The sequence below is a fragment of the Stigmatopora argus genome, chromosome 6 (genome assembly GCF_051989625.1).
Source record: "Stigmatopora argus isolate UIUO_Sarg chromosome 6, RoL_Sarg_1.0, whole genome shotgun sequence".
Classification (NCBI taxonomy): Eukaryota; Metazoa; Chordata; class Actinopteri; order Syngnathiformes; family Syngnathidae; genus Stigmatopora; species Stigmatopora argus.
The window spans coordinates 12,663,577-12,680,704 of record NC_135392.1 but is presented as its reverse complement, the minus strand read 5'-3'; the positions used below and the strand labels follow the sequence as shown (position 1 = coordinate 12,680,704).

General features: G+C 40.4%; 2 protein-coding genes across 3 annotated transcripts in view; one reads left to right on the top strand and one right to left on the bottom strand.

The window, feature by feature from the left end:
• mmel1 (membrane metallo-endopeptidase-like 1) overlaps positions 1-6,244 on the bottom strand; it is a 16,884-nt gene extending 10,640 nt beyond the window's left edge. Inside the window, exon 1 of the mRNA XM_077603593.1 lies at positions 6,053-6,244. The gene's annotated coding sequence lies outside the window, so the exon portion shown is untranslated. The remainder of the gene's footprint in view (positions 1-6,052) is intronic.
• The window catches only part of miip (migration and invasion inhibitory protein), a 22,904-nt gene extending 5,776 nt beyond the window's left edge, over positions 1-17,128 (top strand). The window contains exons 7-16 of one of the 2 annotated variants that reach the window (XM_077603597.1): positions 205-379; positions 12,365-12,526; positions 13,870-14,048; positions 14,149-14,263; positions 14,370-14,481; positions 15,336-15,415; positions 15,489-15,615; positions 15,687-15,783; positions 15,868-15,969; positions 16,837-17,128. In XM_077603597.1, the coding sequence (XP_077459723.1) occupies positions 14,152-14,263; positions 14,370-14,481; positions 15,336-15,415; positions 15,489-15,615; positions 15,687-15,783; positions 15,868-15,969; positions 16,837-16,956 (750 nt within the window). In that variant the 5' untranslated portion in view covers positions 205-379; positions 12,365-12,526; positions 13,870-14,048; positions 14,149-14,151 and the 3' untranslated portion in view covers positions 16,957-17,128. Of the gene's footprint in view, positions 1-204; positions 380-12,364; positions 12,527-12,995; positions 13,237-13,869; positions 14,049-14,148; positions 14,264-14,369; positions 14,482-15,335; positions 15,416-15,488; positions 15,616-15,686; positions 15,784-15,867; positions 15,970-16,836 lie in introns of those variants that run through there. The other variant, XM_077603596.1, reaches the window with a different exon arrangement.

Genomic DNA, 17,128 nt, shown 5'->3' with positions numbered 1-17,128 from the left:
GTGCGCCAGAGCGTGTCTGTCTGGTCTTCTAAAAGTGTGAAATGGAAGCCTTTTGTCAAGTCACGTTTTTAACACTTCCATGTAAACTTATTGGCCAGCACACTGCTGAGAAATACTTCTTGAAGTGCCAAAAATTTTGTAACTCATTCATTCAAGAAGTCATATCAGCTTGTCAATAAATGCAAACGCTTCATTTGTTCACAGCCGGCTGAGCCAGATCACAAGAATATTTGATTGGTTTGAATGGATTTGAGGGAAACAAGTTCAAAACAAACTACGACTGCCTGGCTCCCTAAAAAGTATCACCCCAGAGACATGGCGATCACACCTGAAGAGGATGCAAGACCTCTACTGGCAAACTTTGAACCTACAGGCAATGGTAAGTCTGCTATTAATTACTTGAGATAATATCAAAACAGGTTCCAAGAATCAGTGTATACATCGCAGGAATTTTCCTACCAATTTTTCTTCGGATCCAACCATGAATAACTAAAGACTATCTATTTTAGTTAATGTCCTCCTCACAAAGAAAAACTGTATCAGTACTCTCTAATTCGGCGCTCTCTACCAGGTGTGTAAACAACTGCCTGTAGGCCAACTACGGCCAGCTGCCTAGTTTTTATTGGCTCACAACTAAGGATGACAATATCACTGAATATGGCGCGCACAGGAAGCTTAATTTCAGCCTACATTCTCTCTGAATCTATTTTTTCACAACTGGCCACACATTTGCAATTACCTTTGGCCACCAAAACACTGCTGAATATTAATATAATCACAATTTTCCCCCACACACAATTTTCCCTTTTCATTTTATCACGACATTGCCTTCTAAGAGGGTGCATAGCCAAAGACAATAAAGTAAAGGGGTGGAAAGTCCAAATTTTCCTGGCTTTTAAAATTTTTATTTTACTTCATAAAGCACAGGATATATAATATAGATATTCATATAGAAGTATATTACATTAAGTATTATAAAGATTGTGTTCCAAAGGATAAAGAACCTATGCGAGTATAACATGCAAAATTTTGTACCCAAAAACTGAAGCAAAGCGCGTTATACACGAATCCCGGTGAAAACAATGAATCAGACTGTGAAAAATTTAAATAATATGTTGATGAATTAGACTTTAAGGATTTAAAATTGTAAATTCCATTTGATAATTATGTTCATATTGGTAGTATAGTTTGTTTTACTAGGTTTCCGTACCATATGTTGTGAATAAATGTTTTGTCATTGCGACATGTGTTTTGCATTTGCCAGTTGTCAGTACCGGTGCAATCTTTGGTGTGAGCTGGGAAAAAAACTTTATACCAATTTTTAGTTATGGATGTGCGTTATACACGGGTGCGCGTTATACTTGAATACATTCTGTATTGTTATACAAAAACAGGATACACAACTGTAACAGTTTTACATGCAGTGTCAAACTAATGTTTAATGTCTTATCGCTTCTCATCTCATTTTCTGAACGGCATTATCCTCACTAGGGTCGCGGGGGGTGCTGGAGCCTATCCCAGCAGACCCTGAATTGGTGGCCAGCCAATCGCAGGGCACAAGGAGACAAATAACCATTCACGCTCAAACTCAGAACTAGGGGCAATTTCAAGTGTCCAATCAGCCTACCATGCATGTCTTTGGAATGTGGGAGGAAACCGGAATACCCGGATAAAACCCACACAGGCCCGGGGAGAACATGCAAAGTCCACACAGGTGACCCGACCTGGATTTGAACCCAGGTCTGTGTACACAGATAATAGAAAATAAACAAGAAGGCGCGCTTTTTTGCCATGTTACCACTCATTGTTAATAACAAAGAATAAAAAAGAAATATAGGAGCAAAATGTACTAGTGACGGACAAAGCGAAAAGATCATTACTCAACCATCTCTTCATTTTAGTTGACCGCAGCTTGACGGCAGAGCGCAACTGATAACGCTTCCAAACGTTGTGCTCGCTAGAGGCACAAACTAATTAGCTATTTGCTAAAGGTGTCGTCGCACAATTTCAATTTCTCCACACGACTCCAAAATGAATTGAGTTGATGATATTTGTTCCCTGTGGATAAATGTGGTAGAAGCTTCACGTTTGGTTTATGTGGACTAGTTTTTCTTTTTTTTTTAACGCTGATTTCCACGTACATTAACTCAAATAATCCTTTTTGCCATAAGTGGAGTTCAAATGGTATGTATTGAATATTGTGAATCTTTCTAAAGGTTTGATTAATGTCAGGTATTACAGATTTAAAAAAAAAAACTTTTTTCAGGGCTTATATTCACGTATTACTCATTCTGTCATTTGAAATATTACTTTTGATATATTTTTTAAATGTTGATCATAATATGTGACATTTTATATCTCAAACATGTTTTCACGATCATTTTAAAATCTCGCTTCATATATTTTATAGCTTTGCAAAAGGTGTATTTTGAATTGATACATTCAAAATAGCTTCACTTGATAAAATTTCTATTAACATTTCCTAATGAAATAATTTTGAAGATTCTTAATGAAATATTTGATCAAATTCCTAGGCATCCAAAAATATCCATTATCAAAACAATACACAATTTATCTATATTTCTTTTAAAATGTGAAAAAATTTTCAACTGACCTGTTTTATTAACAATCATTAAGAAATGATACACGCACACTTAGAAACATTTTTTTACATGTATATGCAATATTATTTGTTACAAATATTTTTTTAAACTTTTTTTTTATATTTTAGACTTATGAAACATTGCTAGAGAGAGTTTTTATTGTTTTTTTTTTTTTACATCTCGCATAGCTTGTTTCAAGTCAGGCAAATAATGAACAAAACAGATGTGCATTTTTAGCACCGTCAACTATGAATGACCCGTATTATTTTTTTTTTATTTTTTATCCCTGTAGACCAGGGGTCTCGAACTCAATTTACCTGGGGGCCACTAGAGGCCGAGTCTGGGTGAGACTGGGCCGCATCAGGATTTCCACAAGAAAAGCACTGATAAAACTTTCCAACGTTATCAAATATCTTTATTTTTTAACAAAAAATAATGAATTAAATAAATTAACTTAAAGATGAATAAAAAAGAAATCAATCAGTAATATAAAACCAAATAATACTAATGAGCATACAGTAGATATACACTGGCTGGCTAAGTAGAGAAAATGAATTATTTTTATTCCGTTTCAAATGTCTGTATTAACAGCTCTTTAACCTTTAACTTTCTGAACTTGAATGGAACATTGAACATGAAATATTCTGAACACGGCTTCTTTTGCCTACTCCTTGCTGCTAGAGACCTGGCAGCGCTTCTTCTCACATAGTCACATTTGGCTTGAGGGAGGAAGCAGTGGAGACCCTCAGTAGAGCTTGAAGATGCTCATCAGTAAGTCTGGACCTGTACTTGGACTTATTGAAGTTCAAGGTGGAGAAGAGCTTCTCACACAAGTATCTGCTCCCAAAAAGGCACATGGTCCGCTTGAACCTTCGGGAAAGTTCAGGGAAGCTGGGGGTCAACTCTCTCAAAAATTGCCCAAGCTTGTCTGCTTCTCCACTCACCTCCCTGAACTTGGCTTTGAGTGCAGAGTTGCACTGCAGGTCAATGAGCTCCATTTGAAGCTCAGGATGGGCATCTTGCACATCAAAGGAGAAGGGGTCCGCAAAAATTTGAAATGTGGCTTTGTGTGTCTTGAAGTCTGCAAATCTGTGATCAAATTCCTCCTGTAGCTTCGAAATGGCCTCAACATACTTCTCACCACTGAATGGTGTGCCTGCATCCACGAGAGCCTTGCATGCTGGGAAATGGCAAAGGTTTGTCTGAGAGAGCTGGGCTTTCCATAACACAAGTTTAGTGCAGAATGCTAGGCAGCACTGACAAGTTGCCCCTGGCCTTGTAGCTTCTTGTTCAGTACATTAAGCTCATGTGTGATATCAACAAGAAAAGCCAAGTCCATGAGCCATTTGGGATCACTTAGCACAGGATCAATCAACTCACAAACGGCGTAGCTAGCTTTGACTGCTGCATTACTGTCTTTGGTAGCCTTCTTGAAGAGATCCTGTTGCCTCAGAAGACGTGTTTTAAGACTGGCAACCTGGTTGGCTCTCTCATCTCCCTGGTATTTTTCGTACTCCTCAGCATGTCTCATAGTACAATTACGTTTCAAATTGTATTCCTTGTGCACCGCAACTTTTTCAGTGTAAATGAGACACGTCGGGGTGCCCCTGTGTTCAACAAAGAAATATTGCACTCCCCACTTTTCTTGAAACTGTCTGTGCTCATCACCGACCTTTCTCTTCACGGCAGGCTTTGAAAGAGACATCTCTGGGGCTCTGTAATATGTTTTTCCACTTGGAATGAGTCTCGGGTTGATCTTTCACATTCAGTCGCGCGGGTTTGTGGCGCATGTGCACTTTCGCTCTCCGTTTCAATCGCGGAGATGGCTACAGACACTGACACAGGCTGGATCACGGATCATAGCGCCTCATTCAGTTCTATGCTGAGAGCAGCGGAGGAGTGTGCGCGCCGAGCGGAGTGATCGGCCTCACGGCTTCTCCTCCGCCCAGCTGATTGGAGGAATGAATGAGTGAGTGAGCGAGGCACTGGACAGCCCGGCCGATGTCCCGCCCTCCAGAGCCGTATACCTCACCGTGATTGGTTCATTCAGCTCCGAACCAAAGTTCCCTCTAATTTTTTGTTGGTCTGAGCAGAAAGACAACCTCCCTGAGCGCACTGAGTACCAGTGTGAGCGACATCATCGGTACTCGGATGATTCGCCTAAAGACGTTTCGCCGACGGACGTTTGACAGACGGGCAGGTCGCCGAATGGACGTTCCACCGAACGTTCATTCGGCCGAACGGAGGTTTCGCCGAAACGGGATTCGAACGCTCGCCCCGCCGGATCGTGTGTGTACAAGTTTTTCAACCTCGGCCCGCGGGCCATATACGGCCCGTTAGGATTTTTAATCCGGCCCGCCGCCGGTGTTGTCCAAATTATAGTAAAAATCAATGTTCGTCTACCTTCAATGGCAGTCCGGGAATAAGCACTCTTGGGCAGGCAGATGTAGCAGAACCGAGCCGTAAAATGACAGCAATCGGGTCAAATCCATCCTAAAACAGCATTTAATGATTAAATACAAATACTGGATGATATCGCGATGGAGGCAAAAAAACGTCTATAGACGTCCATTCGCCAAACGGCTCAAAATGCTCTCAAATTCGGTCAAATCCAGCTGAAAACAGCGTTTAATGATTAAATACAAATACTAGTATTTGTATTTAATCATTAAACTAACAAATACTAGTACGACCTGTCCGTCTGTCAAACGTCCGTCGGCGAAACGTCTTTAGGCGAATCATCCGGTCACGACATCATCATTGCTCGCTATCGGCACACCAGTATCACACCTGCCACAAGCAGGTGCATGTCAATGTTCCCTCTAATTTTTCATGTAAAACATGCTGTAAAACAAGAAAAACATGAGTGGACAGAGCTACTGCCACTGGCTGCCACTTAAACGGCGCCATCATGGGGAAAGGGGTAAAAAAAAAAAAAAAAAAAAAAATTAAAAAAAAAAAAAAAAAAAAAAAAAAAATCGATCTTTCATATTAAGACGGGGGCCGCAAATTATCGTCCCGCGGGCCGCAGTTGGCCCGCGGGCCGCAAGTTTGAGACCCCTGCTGTAGACTAACCATTACACTTTCACAAGTTTAAATATAATGCAGTTTCCTTATCACTGATGTTAATGACCATTTTTTTTAGGTAATTTCCTTTTAAATCATGACATTTACTAACTAAACTTTTCAAGCTACAGCGAACACATTCAACATGAAAATATGCAATTTTACTCGCCCATTTGGAGATCATTTTCACCTCAAATAAGGAAAAGTGTACTCAAGGAGAATTTTCTTTATCAAAATGGGACTATGAATGTCAGAAAGTGCCACAAAAGATTACGTTCATGAAAATGTAACACTTGGCATTCACTTTTGCCGCTCCAACCCCCATCTTTTTTTTCCATCCTCGTTATTAGACGTCACCCCGGCAACGAAAAACGGCGTCTTACCTTTGAACGGGGACGCTGCAGGTGGGCGAGCGGCTCCCCCCCGCCACCGTGCAAACTCTCACACCCCCCTTGCAGACGCGCACGCTAATATCTCAAAACACCCCTGCTGAGTGAGCATCCACTCAGAGCTGGTGTGTGGAGAAATGAGTCCGTGCTGCGGTTGGCTCGAGGGGGAGATCCACTTGTGAGCCAATGTGCCGCTCGGGGGGTAAACAGGGAGGCGGTGGATAGACTATGAGAGCGAGGGAGGGTGAGAGAGAAAGAGAGAGAGAGAAAGGGGGAGGGAAAAGGTGCGTTATTTGATAAGAGGAATGAGTGCAGTATTCCCCCATTTTTCGCGTTTTTTCACGTTTCGTGGTTTTTGCAGTACACCTGCAAAAAATGGGGGACTACTGCGGAAATATTTTTTACGGTATTACCCCGTTTTTGCAGTACACCTAAAAAAATGGGAGCCTACGGTGATTCTGGGGGGGGCAAAAATGGGGGGGGGGTGATATTGTCCTGGGTGTGGATTGAGGTGGGCTCAAGTGAAATCATTTTTCATTAAAATATTGATCAAAGTTCATCTGCGGCTGCCGTTGATGGTGATTGACGTCAAATCCACGTTAGCTGGGAGCGATCGGACAATCTATCGCCATTGATGGTACCGAAACGTGATCAAGTCTGTGATAATAAATGGCGGCCAACGAATTCATCGCATGAGACCTTTGAGATCTTATCTCATCTCATTTTCTGAACCACTTTATCCTCACTAGGGTCGCGGGGCATGCTGGAGCCTATCCCAGCTGACCCTGAATTGGTGGCCAGCCAATCACAGGGCACGAGGAGACAAATAAACATTCACGCTCACATTCACACCTAGGGGCAATTTAGAGTGTCCAATCGGCCTACCATGCATGTTTTTGGAATGTAGGAGGGAAACCGGAATCCCCAGAGAAAACCCACGCAGCCCCGGGGAGATCATGCAAACTCCACACAGTTGGACTGACCTGGTCTACCCTTGGGATTAATTGTGATTAATAATGGATTCAAGAATATTTGATTCTTCCAGATGAAGAAAAAATAGTGTTGTCAGAAAATGCCAATACTATTTAAAATGCCATGCAGCTATTTATTTATTTAGGTGGCACTGTGGAAGAGTGGTTAGCACATGGCTCTGCAGTTATTAGATCGCGACCTTCCTGTATGTTCTCCCTGCCAAATTGTGGGTTTTCTCCAGGTACTCTGGCTTGCATATGTATACACATGTATGTCCATACACATACAAAATATTTTGTCTCCAAAACAACCTCCATAAAATCAGCTGACCTTGTCTGACCTTAAAATTGATTTCCACACAGCATTAGGCACTCCTACACAGTCTAAGTAGATTAAATACATGAGTTTCCAATACTTTTCCAAATTTATCTTATTTTTGTGATCTTATCACGCTGCCCTAAAGTGGCATCCTACTGCACGTTTCCCCAAATTTGCCTCATCACCACTTTATCTTTCCTCGTGATTGGCATGATGAGGCCTGATTAAATTTTCTAATTAGCTGATCACCAAGAGCAGCCGCCGGCTCAGACGAGTAACGACCTTCGGAGAGTTTTTTTTAGCACATTTTAATATGCAGAATGATATGGATTGCTGAGATGTCACTGCTGTGGAATGATGAGTGATGAACTGTACTGGGCAAAGTACACCTTTGCAACAAACTTAATATTTGATGAATGGACGAGGGGAAGCTTCACTTCTAATATTCATCGTCTACAGCATTTCGATTATGAATAATACATACGTACAAAGGTCTCAGACATGCACTCAAGGGGCCAATTGTGGTCCACAGAACAATATTTTACGACCCCCGTTTAACATCCCAATCTAATATTAGTGTTGCCCGCATGTATTTTGCCAGGGGCAATAAAAAGAAATTCAATATTTTTTCAATACCTTTAATTCTAAGTAAGGACCTGTTTCGGAGGGGAAATAATTATTTAAATAGTTATAAATAATTAAAAATGTCAATTCAAAAAGCAGTGTGTGACGACAGATATATATAATTCTGAAGAAAATCAAATCCATTAAAAAAAACCTCAAATAAATAAATTAAAACTAGTTGTAATCAGAGAGGATGATTGAAGACATAAATTCAAATTAGTGGATTTTTTTTGTTAGTATTTTTTCCTGGAATTTTATTTATTCATTTGGTACTATGCTATCACGTATATTGACTCTAGCTGCCATTGATGGCAGCAGATGTCCAATTCATTTTAACTGTGATGGTCTGGAAGTGATCGATTATTGAAATAGACTGGACGTGGGTTCAAATCCAGGTCAGTCCACCTGTGTGGAGTTTGCATGTTCTCCCTCGGACCTGCATGGGTTTTCTCTGGGTATTCCAGTTTCCTCCCACATTACAGACAGATTGGACACTAAATTGCCCCTAGGTAAGAGTGTGAGCATGAATGGTTATTTGTTTCCTTGTGCCCTGCGATTGGCTGGCCACCATTTCAGGATGTCCCCCGCCTCTGACCCGAAGTCAGCTGGGATAGGCTCGTTTGTTTTGCTAACTACCATTTTCCTTTTTCCCTAAATTTGACCATCCTGAGGGCATCTAAACATTTGAGGCTGGACTTTGATGAAAAAGAAAAGTCACCTAAAGCTCCTTCCTTTTTTCCGTCTAATGCGTTTCCACTCAGCGCAAATCAAGTGCTATAGAAGACTGACTCGCTCTCTCGCTCTCTCGCTCTCTCGCTCTCTCGCTCTCTCGCTCTCTCGCTCTCTCGCTCTCTCTGTCTCTCCTTTTCTCTCTCACATTGCTTTTCTTCTTTTAAAACTTGCAGCTTCTCCGCAGCCAGCTGTGTTTTCCTTGCTCGGTTCACGTGTTGCTCGTTTGACTCGTAATGTGTGACCGCCCATCACGTTTACTGCAATTATTTGTCAACTCCTCGATTGTAAGGTACACCAATACTGGCTTAAAAGCGTTGTAATTAGTGCAGGAGTGCCATTGTTAGGCTTGGTCGCCAGGGAGGACAAAAAAAGTTGAGCTTGGACGCAAAAATGACTCTCGATTGGATACAGTCATGTCGGTATGGGTTGTTTATTGCCTTGTAGGCTTAGCCAAGCTAATTGCTCATTTAAAGAGAGCAATAATACAAATAGTATTTTTTTAAAAAACATGTTAACATGGAGAAAGATCTCTTTTGGAATGTTTAGGGGAATGAATAGTACGTTTTTTATATTAATTCAATGGCTGCCATTGATGGCGAGAGACGTCAAATCCTTTTGACTGGAAGAGCTCACTTTAAGTAATTGATATTATTATAAATCCTATAATATCAAAATCATCAATATTAAATATTTATTAATTACTTGGCCTTATTTTTCTTCTCTGACCACCGAGAGCCTGCTGTGTTTTTTAAGTATAATTGTCTGAAAAATCCAAAATTGCCCTTCCAAAAAAATGCGACTTATACTCCGAAAAATACGGTCATTTTAAAACAAATCTCTGCTATTTTTTGGGAAGTTTTGCCAACTCCACTCAATTATTTTTATTTAGTTTTTTTTTACTTGCCATAAAATATTTACATACCTACAGCTGTAAAGTGTATTTTTATTTTCTTGTGTACCACTTTTTAATTCATTTTCATTTTTAGTCTGTAAGAAAAGACCAGTTGAGATGCAATTGCTTTAAATTAGGAGCCCGTCCGTGGGTGTGCAGACTTTCATTTAGGGGGTGCGATAGCAACTCGGTAGCGTCTCCGCTGATTTACGACTCACTTTTTAATCCCCCTCCCCGGCGTGTTGGGCCCATTAAGCGGCCCTGTGGTGGAATATAAAGCTTAAATGAGGTCACGCTATTGATGGACTGCCCACCATCAATCAGTCGCCATAACAGTGGCGTAAACACACAGCGGGTAAACGCGTGAGCGTACATAATTGCTATTCTTTAAATTGAAATAAGTGTGCCGCCATCTTGTGCGCCTTGGCAAGATTACAGAAGAAAAGTAAACGTTTCTTTCAGTCAACGGCACCTTCAATTGAAATGTTGTTGCGGCACAACAATATACTGCGTAACTCTGAGTCTAAAATTAAAAACAGTTAAAAAAGGCCAATCCGATTCCCTGGGTTCTCGAGCTTCCTCTCACATTGCGCTAGCACTAATCTCCTTGATCTTAATGGCATCGGGGCACTGCCGATGCAGGAGGGCTGCACACCTAATCGATCTGTTGGCTCTTGCTTATCGCGCCACAACCTTTCACTCCAAAATCCGCAAATCCCTTCAATATTTTCAGCCCGTCACCTTCCCCTTCTGTCAGCAGATGCCCATTCTCTTCTTCTTTTTTTTATAAATTGAGTTGATTTCCTGAGACTTAAGAGTCCACTCTTTCAAAGTACTTTATTTTGGAGTGGCAAGACAAAATAGGAAAATGAATAATGATTTAACAAAAATTCTGCTTATTTTTAATGAAATAAAAGAATTTTTGAATGAAATTAATTAAATTTAGCTTTGCAATAATTACAATAAAATTTGTATTGCTATACTATGAGAATTTCTAAAAGGGTGATCTCATCTCATTTTCTGGACTGCTTTATCCTCACTAGGGTCGCGGGGGGTGCTAGAGCCTATCCCAGCTGACCCTGAATTGGTGGCCAGCCAATCGCAGGGCACAAGGAGACAAACAACCATTCACGCTCACACTTATACCTAGGGGCAATTTAGAGCGTCCAATCAGACTACCATGCATATCTTTGGAATGTGGGAGGAAAGCGGAGTACCCAGAGAAAATCCACGCAGGCCCGGGAGAACATGCAAACTCCACACAGGTGGACCGACCTGGATTTGAACCCAGTTCCCCCACTGTGAGGCAGACGCTCTAACATATGATTTATATCTATTCTGACCATTTTGTAGTGTTTTTCTTGGCTACATTGTGTATTTATCTATCCAATCAGATGTTACCTCCATCTACAGGTTGCTATGTCAATCAAAATCTTATCAGGGTCTTTCATAATCATGACTATTTTGTATCTGGAAACTATATTGCTATACTTTTATGAACTTGGGAATAAATGTCTACTGTAAAGCCCAATGCCCCTGGACGAATGAACCTCGTTCACCATGTAAACAGGCCCGTCACGATACATAATGACCTCACTCATGGCAGCACAACACGTGACAGGTAAAACACGCGTATCTACTCCTACAGTGGGGGAAAAGTAACATGCAACATGTTCCGTAAAACTGATCCGGAATAATCCCCATCACTAACGACTCCGCGAACATTAACCTCCTATGACCTGGCATCATGTGTGGACATCACATTTTTGGTTGTCACAAGACTACAATGTTAAATTTTGGACTACTACAAAGTCCTGACGTCCACTTATGATGTGGACTTCAATTTTCTCAGAAAGTACATCATGTAAAAAGATCATTATTTGTTTTTATACTCATCAGTTCCCAATTAGTAATAAATAAAAATGCATGCCTTGCAAAAATTTGGGTCTTAGGAGGTTACCAGGCTGACCATCCGTGTCCACGCTCATGATAAGGTGCCGCGGGGTCAGGAGCGCGTGCCGCTTAGCACCGGCGGGCGCCCCCTTCGCCTCCCCCCGCCGAGCCAACCCCGCACGGTGGCCACTCAGTATTCCGGTCACGGTTAGCCGAGCAGGCCCAGTCCCGTTTTGATTAGTCGCCCAATCGTACTCCATTACGGGGCGACGGGGGCAGTCGCCAGGTTGTATATTCCTCCCTGCCTCTCCAATTAAACCCCCCGCTGGTTGGCCACCAACAATTACGGCCTGCCTCCGTCGCTCATTAATGGCAGATGTCCAACAGCAACATAAATTTAAAAAAAAAACGCTCTCTTTATTTCAGCTAAATAATCAAAGCGGAGTAGAGTGGGGTGGAGGTGGGTGCTTTAATGTTTTACAACAACAATGTTTGAATTTACTATAGTAGTACTGTTTTTGAATAAAAGCAAACAAAAGCAAAATATCTTATTTTTTAAGAGCACAACAGCCACAGCTATTTCCCACTGTATTTCAATTAAAACTATATTTATATAAATCATTCTTTTATCCTACTCTCATGAAATAATTTCCCTAGAAATAATCCAATGTATAAACAAAAATAATTTCATATAATATTTATATCAGAATTAAATTTTGATTTTTTTTTCTAGAGTTACTTTATATATTTTATTATGGTACCTGCCAGAAAAATACAACTTTATTTTCCTTTTTGTGTTAATACAGTTAATGTTAATTTTTTGTTAGCATGGATTATGCTCCCATTGTAACCATTTTTTTTTCTTGCAATATCAGAGCTTTATGGTGGCCCGGCGACCTTGGCCTCACAGTGCCCCGCGATTGGCTGGCCGCCAATTCAGGGTGTCCCCCCGGCTCTGGCCAGAAGTCAGCTGGGATAGGCTCCAGCACCCCCCCACGACCCTAGTGAGGATTATGCGGTTCAGAAAACCAGATGAGGTAATGTATTAGAAGTAACTCATATGAGCCATAAATTTTCGGTTTTTTTTGTTGGAATTTAAAACAATTGTTGTTTTGTAAAATAGGGGTAACGCAAGTATTTACAACTGATTAGGAATGCCATGATTTTATGTCAAAGTGTTTGTACTTTTACAAAAACTGATTTTCTCTTGTCAGGTTTAACTACTTTTTCCAGTTTTTTGGGGGGGGGGTATATTTCATCATCAATATTTGTCAGATGAATCGTTTCAAAGTGCACTCAGCAAATGAGAAGAAAAAAAAGAATGTATATCCTCTGGTAATAGGTGACGTCTTTATTTACCCTATTAGATTAAAAATAATAACATTTGAATTCATTGCAAATGCTGCCCTCTACAGTTTGCTTGATTTCAATTCGAACGTGTTTGCCGCTTTAAGGGTTTGCCCGACAAAGCATGATGGGTAGGGAGCTGTTAGCCAATCAGATTATGGGGTTTGGTGTTGACATGGAAAAGGAGTGAAGGGCGCTTTTTAAAAAACGGATATACGAAAGATACAATGGCGTCACTTCAAAACGCGGAAGGAAAATGTCAGCGTATTTGATGTCGTGTTCTTCAAAAATGATGTCAATAGAGTGAAACGATTATGTTTAGGTAACGTAATCAACATTTAATCATTTTGTCGTGAGAGAAGTGTAAGGTGTGCAAGGGAAATGAAAAGAAAGTGCAAAGGTAAGTTGTTAAAATTGCTTTTTGAAGCAGCTCAAAGGAGTTACAAATTTTCTATGGAAACTTGCACGTTAAATGCATACCTACAAGTCAATGCAACGTTCAAGTTTTGACTTAGCAGCAATTGAAACTAGTGATTCCAACCGTTGTGCGTTGTGCTTGCAACAACAACAAAAACAAAAGAAGGAAAATGCAAATAAAAACGACGTTATTTCAAACAGCTTTTCTTTGACCCTTTTTGGAATGTCTAATTTCAACATTCATCAAACTACCACCATGATATTAAAAGACAGTGATCAAACATTAGACATCTACTCAAAAGTTGCTTTTTCCAAAATGAACGTAATGTAACCAGTTCTTGCCAACAATTAAACACTTGAATTACGATTAATACCATGAAATACTTGCGATTAACTGTTATTAGTCACATTGCACACATGCACACAAACCCATAATGAATTTCAAAGTAGCACTATAATATATATATACTAAACTATCATTAGGCCCCCAAGTAAGACTCAAGAAAAATACAAACCAAACATCCTTCATGACTGTCAACTAATAGGTAGTCTTAATGTGTAAAAGTTTTTATAATTTAAGAACATATTAACAGATTGCTAACATTTTACTCCTCAGAGAAACATGTGACAATCCTCTCCGATACTTGTGACCAAGATCCTTACACTCCAAGTCCAACCCCATCGACATCTTGGGCACCCGAAACATCGGACAAAATTACTGCATCGCCACGCAAAGATGGCAGCAGTGAGCCTTTTGCTACTAAATTATGTCCAGCGCCGCAGACCAAACGACAGGTGAGCAAAAAAAAGGCGCTGTACCTGCAAAGGTACAGGCGAAGGTGTTTTTTGTTTTGTTTATTTGTTTTGTAAACTGTGCCTCACTTTTTCCCATTAGAACATGCAGCAAAACATGGGTGAAGTCACTTTTCAGAAGGATGGAATCCCAGAAGAATCTGTTTCGGATAGCAGCCCTCGTTTGCGGCCGTTACTTGGATACGACTGGATAGCGGGTACGCATCATTAACTCTGATGGCGGCCATTGATTAAAGGAGGTGACTTTGGTCAAAACAGCCCAATAACCAATTCAATTTGTCACTGCACTCTGTTCCTTCTTAGGTGTTCTTGATGTGGAAAAGACCCTGAACGAACGCTCAGAGGATTTCTACAAGGAACTACAAGATTTTCGAGCGCAAAATAAAAAGGAGTGCATCCACCAGCCCAGAGACAAGTCAGTTAGTTATATTGCATCAGCTGCCTGTTTTTAGTCGTCTTCAGCTAACTCATGATCAAATGGATTAAAGCAGGGGTGTCAAACTAATTCCACAAAAGGACAAGAGAATCCTTCATTTAGTTCCAACCATTACAGAGCCGACAGTTTAGCCAATGAATTTTCTGCAAGAACAAGCAGCACTTGATTGCAATCAACGGTTTACACATGCAGGAAATCAGATTGGTATAAGTGTTTTTTTCATTGGTTGGAAAGAAAACTTGCACCCACGTAGCCCTTTTTGGAAATGCTTTGACACTAGCGCACATGTGTCAAAGTGGCGGCCCGGGGGCCAAATCTGGCCCCGCCGCATCATTTTGTGTGGCCCGGGAAAGTAAATCATGAGTGCCGACTTTCTGTTTTAGGATCAAATTAAAATGAAGAGTATAGATGTATATTAAATTTCCTGATTTCCCCCTTTTTAAATCAATAATTGAATTTTTTTATCATTTATTTTTCTGTTTTTAGTTCAAAAATCATTTTGTAAAATCTGAAATTATATTTAAAAAAAAGCTAAAATAAACATTGTTTTAGATCTGTAACTGGTGTCACTGGTGGGCGGTAGAGATCAGAATGGACACCTGCTGGAAACCCCTCGGTTACCTTTCTTTAGATTTAAAGCACCGTTGCAATGGGTTTGCAGCAACACGTTTTGTATTTTTTTTTTAAATATATTCACAATAGAAACACTTTATATTTAATGAATTAAGCATCTGGAATACCACCTACGCATTTTTTTTTAAGTTTCAGTCAAATTATTCTATTTTTTTTTTCTTTTCAGTTTAACCAATATGATCATGTTTCCCCTCGTATAGATCCAACCCAGCGGCGCCCTCTCTCCTGACGCTGTTAGCAGACACAGACTGCCTGGGCGATGACACGGATACTCATCAGTGTAAAGATCATCTTGCAGCTATAACAACTATCAAATATGTTAATAATCCTCATTCACGCTACTCTTTCCCCAGGCACGTTCTTGTACACGGTGAACAACCGATTGTTCCCCGTCCCCGTTCACGCACAGGAACGGTGTCCCGTGTGCAGACGGCCAAAATCAGCTCACCCGCACACTCGAGACAAACCAGCTCTCGTCAGGTAACAACAGTGGGAGCTCCAGACAGCTTTTTTTCCTCCAGGAAATATAAATAAATGTGTTTGTTCTTCAGGGTCAGCATCCCACGTGCCACCGTTCTACCACCTTTCGAGTACAAAGCGCATCGCCGGAAAAGCTTCGATCCGGCTGACAGTTTGGGGTTGCCCTCTGTAAGGGGAACAGTCTCAGCACGTTGTAGTACGAGTAGGATATTGTTGGTGGTTTTTCATGTCTTGTCTCTTGCTGTTTAACAGCATTGCCTCTTGGGCTGGTCCAACAATGTTAGTAGCTGCTACGATCCACCCAGTAACCTAGACTTACGGAGTCATCTGGAAAAGAGAACTGAGACATCACAGGTGAGAGCCTCATGTAAAATTTGCCTTGTGTGATGAATTGATTCATTGACTTGATTGGTTTATTTTTTATTAGAATAATTTAAAAAATTCTACTAATTCTTCTCTTGTTGCAGCGCATGTTTTACCTGAATAAAATCCCAAAGCAAGCTGATTCCCCCCCGACCCCACTTGTCAGTCCTGTGTGACATGGGGGGAAAAATTCTATCGCGATATGGTCCATTTTATATCTTGATATGTCACAATATTATACATTTTAATTTATTATTATCTCAAATTACAAATTGTTTTACCTGACACAAATGTTAAATGCATCAAGTAGTGTGCCAACCAAAAATTATCCAGTCTAAATAGAAGCAGCAGAATTCCATACATATTTTTCCTCAAATGTGAATATAATTGTCAAGTACAGTTATCCCTCAAATATCGCGGTTAATGTAGACCAGACATGGCCGTGATAATCGAAAAATCGCGAAGTAGAGTCACCCCTATTAGAACTTTTTTTTCAGTGCTGAGTCCTAGTCGCTAGAGTGGCTTCCGCTTTTTATGAACTTGGAAAAAATAATAATAATTAATAGCGGGGGGAAAAAACGCGAGGTAGTGAAGATGCGATAATCGAGAGATTACTGTACTATCTGTTAATAGTGGTTTTGACTTTTAAGATGGCGGTATATAAAGTTAGCTGAACATTATTAATAAATGAAATCACATTGCAATGAATCTATTAAGCTGGAAAAAGAAAATCATGAATCATTTTGGAGTTTTTTTTGTCATACGTTTACTACATCGTGCATGACGTCTTTTGACCCGATGCCTAATGAAGTGCTCTGTAGTTAAAACTTCTCATTGTTACTGGTATTTATTTTTCAGGAACAAGTGACAAGAAGGGTTCACCCTGGCCAAGTGCCAATTGTCACTCCAATGGCCCGTCACCAATTCCAGCATTTTACCCCCAAAAGAAAAAAGAAACGACCTTTAATGAAAAGATGAAACTGAAGGTTTTCTCTTTCATGCTTACATATAACATATGTAAAGCCACTTCAATTTAATGGAGTGACCATTTTATTGCACCATACAAATGGCACAACCACGTCACACACTAAAGTGGTTTCAAATGGATCAAGATGGAAATGCTTTGAAGTCAATAAATAATATAAAATCA